Source organism: Benincasa hispida, chromosome 9, assembly GCF_009727055.1.
Source record: "Benincasa hispida cultivar B227 chromosome 9, ASM972705v1, whole genome shotgun sequence".
NCBI lineage: Eukaryota > Viridiplantae > Streptophyta > Magnoliopsida > Cucurbitales > Cucurbitaceae > Benincasa > Benincasa hispida.
Window position 1 is genome coordinate 72,461,920 of NC_052357.1, and position 9,900 is coordinate 72,471,819.

General features: G+C 27.4%; 1 protein-coding gene across 1 annotated transcript; it reads right to left on the reverse strand.

Annotated features, from left to right (window-relative positions):
- Window positions 1-3,256: 3,256 nt before the first annotated feature.
- LOC120086983 (NAC domain-containing protein 2-like) lies at window positions 3,257-5,302 on the reverse strand. The gene is made up of 3 exons (XM_039043818.1): window positions 5,060-5,302; window positions 4,679-4,953; window positions 3,257-4,087 (listed from the first exon to the last, which is right to left on the reverse strand). The coding sequence occupies exons 1-3, from the start codon at window positions 5,217-5,219 to the stop codon at window positions 3,629-3,631; spliced, it is 894 nt and encodes a 297-aa protein (XP_038899746.1). The 5' UTR covers window positions 5,220-5,302; the 3' UTR covers window positions 3,257-3,628.
- Window positions 5,303-9,900: the final 4,598 nt, after the last annotated feature.

Sequence of the window (9,900 nt, forward strand, 5' to 3'; positions counted from 1 at the left end):
TAAAGTACTAAATTATTAATTTAAAGACTAAAATAAACTTTTAAACCTTCAATATCAAGATGAAAGTTATAAACATTAACCCCAAAAAAAAAATACACGAGAAATCATAGGTACATCATGTATTTTATAAATATAGTAGATTTTTAATTATTTCGTCGAGATTTTTTATCATTCATTTTGGACCAATTTACATTTTTCATCACTATTTCAAAAAATTTGAAATACTTAATCATTCCCGTGTTAACATCGCTTTAAAAATTTGATCTTTTTTTTGTTATTTATTATTTTCGATCGATATTCATTTAGTGTATGATATTTTAAATTAACTTTTTCATTCGTTTTATGAGATTTCATTTATTTTCTTCTATATTCCTAGTTGAAAATGAGTCTTTTCTCTATTGAGATTTTAAACAAATGTCAAATATATTAGTAATATATTGAAAATATAAATATACACATTATATATACCATTGTTTATTTTTTGTGCATTTATAAATATACTGTAAAATGACTGTAAAATGTAAATATACATTACATTTATTGTTCGTTATATAAGACGATATATTGTACAAGTCGTCTTGTTCGTACACTTATCAAATATGAGATAATTTTTAAGAATTTCATTTATATATCGAATGTATTGTATTACATATGTCAAATATATCTTGTTTTCTCTTTCAAAACCTATCTTGATCATTATTTATTGCTTTCATATATAAAGACGACAACTTAAAAAAATTTGGAATAACTTTTCCTTACTTGTTTAGGTTTTGGAAAGAGCACCATTTTTTTAGAGTTCATGACCATGGAAAACTTTCCTTACCAGCCCATTTTGATAATACTATTATTATATAGTTAAAAAAATAAATTGTAATAAATACTGGAAAAGTAAATTAGGCATTTTTTTTATATATAAAATAATAGTCGATTAGGCTATTTATATAAAAAATGCAAAAATCTAGATGGTTGTGTAATTGAACTTATTTATTTGACGCACTTGCAGAAATAGTAATCAAGTCTAAGTGTTGTTGATTATCATATATAACACAATACAAAAGAATTTTCAGATATAATAAAATTTAGATCCAACTCTTGGAGTTCATCAATGATGAACTATATTGCTGGTTAGAGTATATCATTAACACAAGTATCAGTAGATTTTGTTATATTTGTCATATTTGCTATATTTTCCACCTATCGTTAGATTTTGTCATATTTGAAAATTTCAACTCTTTAAAAATACTGCCATATCCTTAATTATTAAACATAAAAGTGTCATCAATTGTAATTATCCTATTTATTTGGGCTATATGAATAGAAAGCCCAAAAAAAAAGTGTCCATTGTTTACATAACAAAGAAGGCCCACGGAAACGTATAACGTCTTTTGGGCCTATCTGCACCGATGATATGCGATGTGTGGAATGGGCTTTTATTTTCCGTCATCACAGTTCTTTACATATTTTTTATCTCAAGATTATGGAGATTTTTATTTAGTCTCTATTTTAAAATGCTTTGTATTTAGTTTCGATTTCATTTTAGTGTCTAAATTTTAAAATGATATAATTTTATTTTTGACGTTTGAATTCGATTTCATTTTAGTGTCTAAATTTTAAAATGATATAATTTTATTTTTGACGTTTGAATTGTACTTCGACTTGGTCTCTATATTTTATTAAATACTTACTTTTCATGACAATAAATTAAAATTCTTTAAAAAAAATTATAATTAATTAACCTTCATTCTTTTTCTACTTTTAAATTAAATTTGAAATTTTACTTTATAATTATTTTTAATTAATTAATCAATTGAAATTTATGTTAAATGATCGCAAGTGAATATTAAAAATAATAAAATTCAAATACCAGATTAAAATAAAATTCGAGAAAAACCTATAAACAAAACCGGAAAAAAAAAAAAAAAAAAAAAAGAGAGAGAGAGAGAGAGACAGAATTATTCCCTTTATTTTTTTTTTAATTTTATTGACAAACACACTTCTTTAAATGTATGTGGAAAAGTCTGATAATTTAAAATTTGTATCCCAGTTGGGAATGAAGCATTATCTTCCCCAAAGCAAAATTTTAAAAATTTGATGACATTAGGTCTTAAATATAAAATAGTGTTTAAATGAAAAAGAAACAAGGTGAATTTGATAACCATTTTATTTTTTATTTTTGTTTTTAGAATTAAGTCTATTTTATCTATATTGCTTACAATGATTTTCAGGTCTATTTGATAATCATTTGATTTATTGTTTTTTAAAATTAAGTCTTATTTCATTTACATTATATATGATGATTTGCTATGTTTAAATTATTAGTCAAATTCTAAAAACAAAAATAACTTTCTACTTTTTTTAATTCTCAAAATTTGACTTGAATTTTTAAATTATTGTTAAAAAATAGATAACAGAAGAATAAATTTGAAGATATAAATAGTATCTATAAACTTAATTAGGGGTGTTCAAATAACTGACAACCCGAACAACTCAAACTATCCAATCCAAAATATAAGGATTGGGTTGTGTTAGTTTTATTTTTGGGTTAGGTTGAGTTAAAGTTTTTCAATTTTTTTTTGGTTGGGTTGGGTAATATTGGATTGACCCAACCCAACCTTAATTATGTATAAATAAGATATACTATGCATATTTCTTTTTATTTAAATTTTGATGACTTTGTATTAATTAATTTATGAATTTTAAATATTTTTCTTTTAAAATTATTATGATATTTGTTTCTAATTGAAGTTTACGATAAATATCTTACATATTTGATATTTAATATTTGAAGTTTTATGAGATTTTAGCTATTAATCATGTATATAAATTTACATATTTTAATTAAAAAAAAAGTTATAACCCGACAACTCAAACCAACCTACTCAATCTATTAAGTTGAATTAGATTAGAAACTTTATTCGGATTCTTTAGATTACCAATCAACCCGAAATTTTAGGTTGGTCCAAAAAAACACTTTCAATCCAACCCGTATACTACTCAACTTAATTTTTAAAAACAAAGATGGAAACCATCTAAAGGAGACGGTTCAATTATTTCCCAATTCTTCACAAACATATAATAATAATAAAATAATAAATACAAAAAATAAAATAAAATAAAAAAGAAACTCATAAAGTATTAATTACTGTTAAATACTATTCACAAGGCAAAAGGATCCCTAAAAAACAAAATGCAAACTATATTTCTTAGTAACAATTTACTGTGCAGCTTACCAAAGAACTTTAAAAAAATGGCAGGATGAAGGCAATAAAGGAAATACATTTTTATTAGGAAAAAAGGAAATACAAGTTGAGGATTAAGTGCTAGTAATTTAATTTTAGAGAAAAAAATTGTCAGCAAATTGCAACAATATTAAAAACGTTTCTCCAATCACTGGCACGTTTGACACAAATATATACATCGACAATACACGTGCTAAAATAGCTCATCGCGACAATTTTCAACTCGAACTGGGGCTCCGTCGCCAGCGCCGCCGCTTCCGCCACCGAGTTGATTCAGATCTCATCATTACAGCAGCAATTGCTTATTGCGCAAATTATCGCACGGCACAGTCATCGACCACCGTCTCGAGCCACCGTACAATCGAACAAGAAAATTCGACATGTCGAATTCAAAATGGCTTGAACATGAACATATCCTGCAATGGCGACATCAGATTTAAAGTCGGAAATTGAGCACAGAAGGCGTTTTCCAATGAAGTGTCCATGTAATTGTACTGAAATCCAGAGTACTCTTCTTTTAATCTAGGTTGACTCTGGACTTCGCACGTGAACTCTGACGATACCACGTGCTCCGAGCAGCTCGAGTCGGCGTGAAGACGAGGAATTGAATCTGATGCGTCGAAGTACATGTAATCGTTCACTACGCCGGATGACGGTGGAGCTTGCGACGGAATTCGGCCGGAAACTGCCCCGTCGTTGAGAATTTCCGGCTTTTCCTCCTGTTCCTCGGTTTCTACGAATCCGATTGTACTCATTTCCGGCTGATTGATTGGAAGGTGGTGGTGCTGTTGCTGTTTCTCGATTACGCCCTTTTTGTTGTATATACGGCAGAGTACCCAATCGTCTAGCTGCAAAATCAAATGCCTTTTGTTAATTTTAATTTTAATTTTTCCCCTTTTCCTTCGAATCAAGATCTCCTCTCCCATGTAAAAGAGTAAAATCAAATACTTAGTTAATTTTGTGAACTTTAGAAAGTTAAAGCCCTGTTTTCTAAATTTTTTCCTTTTCTTTTTTTATTACTCTACATTTCCTCCTTTCTAATTTACTTAGTTAGCCATATTAAACTAAAATTTGAAAACTAAAAAGAACTTAAAATCATTGTGTGGATGAAATAGGCTTAAATCTAGAAATCAAGCCTCTGAAGTGGTTATAAATTATCATGTACAATAACCTCGAGATTTCTCTACGGATGTAAAAATAATAATAATTTTTTTTAAAAAAAGTTTAAATTAATTCATTCAGTTTTTTAAAGATTTGTGTTTCGTTGATGGATGGATTTCAATTAAAATTCAGACTTCAAACACCAAATTTATAATTTGAAAAGTTGAGGCATGAAATAGAAATTAGTAATTTCAAGACTTTCTTTCTTTAGGATAAGAAAATTGAATTTCAGCTATTACTTCTAAATTACGTAATTAATAAATAGCTCGAGAATATACCCTCAGACTATTCTTCTTGCGAGCGGACCGGTCCACGTCAGCGAGCCGGTACTCGTGCATGATCCAATTGGTTTTCTCACCCTTGGGAGCTTTCCCTGAGTAGAACACCAAAGCCTTCTTAATCCCAGCCGGCTTCGGCCGCCCAATCGGTTTATCAGCTCCGGTCGCCTTCCAATACCCACTCCCAGCCGACCGGTTCGGCCTCGAACCGTTCGGATACTTCCGGTCCCTCGGAGAAAAGAAATACCACTCTTTCTCTCCGTACAAAGCCCTTTCTGTAATAATAATAATCATGATCGCCATTAAATTCCCATCTCGAATATTATATTAGCTAATTTATTTCAATAAATTTTGTAAATAAAGAAATAGATAAATAATTACCAGGCAAATCCCAGGGATTGTATTTATAAAGATCGATTTCAGCAATAATCGGCACAGAAATCGGCTGCGACGCACATTTACGGCACAGATAATGCGTTACAAGCTCGTCGTCCGTTGGATGAAACCTAAATCCCGGCGGTAATTGCAAATCGGCGGCCATAATTTCTCCTCTCTTTTTCTCTCGTCTTTTTTTTTTCAGTTTTCTCTCAAAGTTATTTCTCTGCTGCTGCGCTTGAAACTTAGAACGCAGGAGAAAAAGGCGGATTTTATAGAAGAAAAGGAAGCGACACGTGGATAGTTTAGGACGCAGTTTCTAGAAGACACGTGGGCGGTAAAAAACTTCCAGTGGTCCCTGTGCTAGACACGTGGCGAAAGAAAAGTGGGGTGCGTGCGTGGCAGTGCTGTTGGGGGAAATGATTTGGTCACTACCTACGAAATGTGTGTTTGGACTGTAGCGCTTGTTACGTCAGCCGGGTCGGGTCTTTTTGGGACCGCTTTGTGAGTTCGGTACGATACGAGAAGATCACGGGTGAAGTCGGCCAGCTTTTTAACGGTGGATTCGAATGACACGTCATCCATGATTTCCACGTGTTCTATTGCCGTTGGATAAAAACTCTCTAGTACATTAATGATACAAGCAATTTAAATTATTCTTTTAGGTACGTCTCAATTTTTTTTTTGATAATTGATGATATACCTAAATATATTATCAAACTTCTTTTAAATTTTAAAAAATAAATTATTGAGGAAGTGAAAGGTAGAATCATCAATTTATTATTAATTAGGTGACTTTATCTATTGAAATATGTCGAGAGATGGAATTGTTTTTCTGTATTAGTACAATAATGTTGTATATAATGAAAACGTTTTTTAAAATATAAATATTTGTGTGTGGAAAATCGAACCGTTAACTTTGAAGTCGATAATAAAAATTCTATAATATCTATTAAATTATGTTATTTTGTTTTTTCTTAAAAAAAAAAAAAAAAAAAGAAGAGATCGACCCTTTCATGTTGTTTTTAGTGTGACTTCGGTTGTTTTAAACCAATGTTTATTTAGTATGAATTTTAATTGACTTTCAATGGCTTATTATTCATTTATTTTCCTACATATGTTTGAAATTATAAATTAGAAAATATTGTTTATAGTCATTTAAAGGGGAAAAAAACTTGAAAGATTTAAAAAAAAATTATATACCACTTTTTATACTTTTAATACATCTTAAATTTAGTTCATTATTATTTTTAAATTGGAAACTAATTAAAACAACAATATGAATTTATATGTAAGAAAAAAAAATGTGTGTTAATATTTGATACTTTTTAAATTATTTTTTAATAATTCAACAATAAATTAGAACATAGACTATTTATAAGATTATGACTGAATTTCTTTATTAGAAAATTCATCGACCAAAATAGAACGAGATATATTAAATTAAAATGATATGGACTATTTATAAGATTAGGATCAAGTTTCTTTATTGAAAGATTCATTGACCAAAATAGAACGAGACATATTAGGTTAAAATTAACCTACATAATTTCTTAATCAACATGCATGCAATTTATTACTTGCATTAAAAAAAAAAAAAAAAACATGCATACACCTTTAAACCCACGAATAAAAATAAAAATAAAAAATAAAATCAATGTTTTATAAAGTGATCTGTTTTGTTGTCCACAAAAATGCTTGGAATAATCCTAAGTCAACTGTTAAAAGACTTCTATTATTGTTCTAAAATGTTACACTTCTCCTTTTGAAAAATATTTACAAAATTAAACTATAAAAACTAAACATGTAAGTTGCCAAAAGGTGGAAAAAAAAAATCAAACTCACACATTTATGAATTTTATTATTATTTTTTCTTTCGAAGATTCGAAGGAAGTGTGAAGTGTGAAATATTCTATATATTATTTTGGTCAAAGAAAAATTTATGGGTCACACGATTAAAAAACAGGAATTTTATAAGTTATTTTCCTATATTATTAACAACTCTCTACATTTCATAGTTTTATAGAGTTTGTGGTTTTTTTTTTTTCTCGAACACGCCCCCTCAGAAATAGTCCATGTTTATATGTTTAGTTTATAGTTTGATTTTTTCCCATTTTTTGAGAATATATCATACTTTTTTTCAAAATAAAAAATAAATGGATCATACATACTTTCTTGCAGGAAATAAATATTAACTATTTCCTCTCTTCGTATTTCGATGAGACCAAATAGGTTGATCTGCTAGACTTTCTGGATTTGGATTATTATAAAAAAAAATAATAACAATAACAATAATAATAAAAATAATAAAAAAATATATATTTTTAGACCTATCGGCACGTGCTAGTATGTCAAATCACTCTTGTAATTACTAGATTTTTTTTTTTTTTTTTTTTTTTTTTTTTTTTTTTTTTTTTTTTTTTTTTTATGGCGTAATAACTGTGGTTAGGTAATGAGTAGTAAACCTTCAAATTAAAGTTCAACAAAAAAAAAAGTGATAATTTCGTTAAGTTCGTTTTAAGAAATTTAATTGATTAATGCATTTTAATAATTTAAAAATTCATAAAAAAAAAAAGTTCAATATTTTGTTTAAATTACTCTTTAAAATTTCCAGAATTGCATCTTTTTCCCCTTTAAATTTCGAGAGTATTACATCATGCACTTTTAATTTGGTATATATATATATACATATATTTCAATTTAACACAAACCCACACACATATATATAATTCATGTAATGTAAAGTTTAAAATTTAGACATAAAATTTAATTATATGTTTAATCGACCCGTTATCAATTGATATTTAAAAAAAAAAAAATCATTATATCAAGAATCTATTAGATACCTAAGTAAGAGCATTATGTAAAGTTTATAGATTTTTTAAATACAAGATTGAAAGTTCATGAACTTATTGAACATTTTTTTGAAGTAAAATAACGGGATAGACACAGACCTAAAAAATCAATAACTTGCAATTTAACATGTCCATATGAAAAGTATAGTTGTGGGTCTCACATTAGCTATACACAATAAATTATCAAATTGATGTTATTAAATCACAAGACACGCAAGAAGTTTATGAACAACTTAAAACACATGGGGAATAAAGTCAATAACTTAACTCCCCACGAAACTAAAATGTCCTTAAAAAAAATAGTTTGAAATACCAATTTGGCCCTTGGTATTTTAAAGTTTTGTTCGATTTCATCTTTATATTTTGAAATATATAATTTTAGTCTTTGAACTTTTAATAAATTTTAAATTAATTTAATCCCTCGAAGTTAAATTTTATAAAAAATAGCTAAATAGTAATTTTCATGTATAAAATATTCCCAAGTTTGATTATGAAAATGCTAACAAATGATTTAAAAAAATAAAAAAATCAACTATAAACTAATAGAATTTTTTTTTTTTTTTTCGTACAACAACTATCAAATTCAATATGTGATAGACTGCGATACACAACTATTTGTGTCCATCACATGATAGACACATATAATAGTGTATCGTGGTATATCCTAGATAAACAATCAAATTTTACTATATTTATAAATATTTTTGTTGATTTTACAATATTTGAAAACAACCCAATACATTAACTAAAATTATGGTTGTTCAACTAATTTGATAATGCGAATAACTCGGACTACCTAACTCAAATTGTAATTGTTAGGTTGAGTTGATTTTTTTTTTTTATGTTTTTTTTACACGTTTGAAAATTCAGGTTGACCCAACCGATATATATTAAAATAATATCAGAAATTATAAATACTGTAACTCGTATATATATTTTCGATAAAAAAATAAAAATAATAACTCTATAACCCAACTCAATCCATCCTGGGTTTTGAGGGTTGGGTTGGAGACCCATTATGGTCATTCGGGAAGGCAATTTGACTAGCCTGGATTGTCGGATTGGTCCAACAAAAAGATCTCCCAACAAACCCAACCCATATATACTCATAACTAAAATTCAACCAAATATTGTTTTAAGAAAAATGAGAGGAAATAACAAAATCGGGAGTGCTCGATCTTTGAAAAAAAAAAAGAAAAAAAAAGATTTTTACAAAAGCTTGCCGCACACATGACTTATATTTTCTTAATCCCCAAATTGTCACCGGTCGATTAATATTTTTTTTTAGTATTGTGTAATTGTTATACCGTGTATAAATTTTCAATAGAAATATAACGTAAATGAAATCGTTTGTTATGAGACTGTGTATCAATTCTCAATAGAAATATAGTGTAACTGAAATTGTTGATTATGATACTTCAATCTAACAGATTCAAGAGATAAATGTATCTGATTTTTCTCCCATTTGAAATTTTGAATTGGTGGTTTCATATTTATTTTAATTTGATTTAGCCACTTTTCAAAAAATATTCCAAAGTAATCAATAGTTAATTGTTTATCACCATTTTTATTTCAATATATAATATATATTTAGATTTTACATTATTTTGTTTGTTTTTTTATTATTTTAAATTCAGATTAAAATTATTATTTTACTTAATATTTTATATATATTATCATGTAATAAACTGTAAATTTCATTTAATCATTATCATTTTTTTGTATTTTTTTTAATCACTTTTGATTTATTATCATCTTATTATATTAATATATAATTAATTCATCTGTTTGACAAACAAATAAGTATTCATTTTTTGCAATCTTGCTATTTTTCTATGTCTCTACAACGAGTTAGATTTCTTTCATAGATTTTGCGGTTGATAAAATTATAAATACGGTGTAATTGTTATAGCTTAAATGAAAATGGAATTACGAGTAAAGCCATTTTAAATAAACGATCTCCATTCTTGATTTGTCTCTCCCGAATTATGT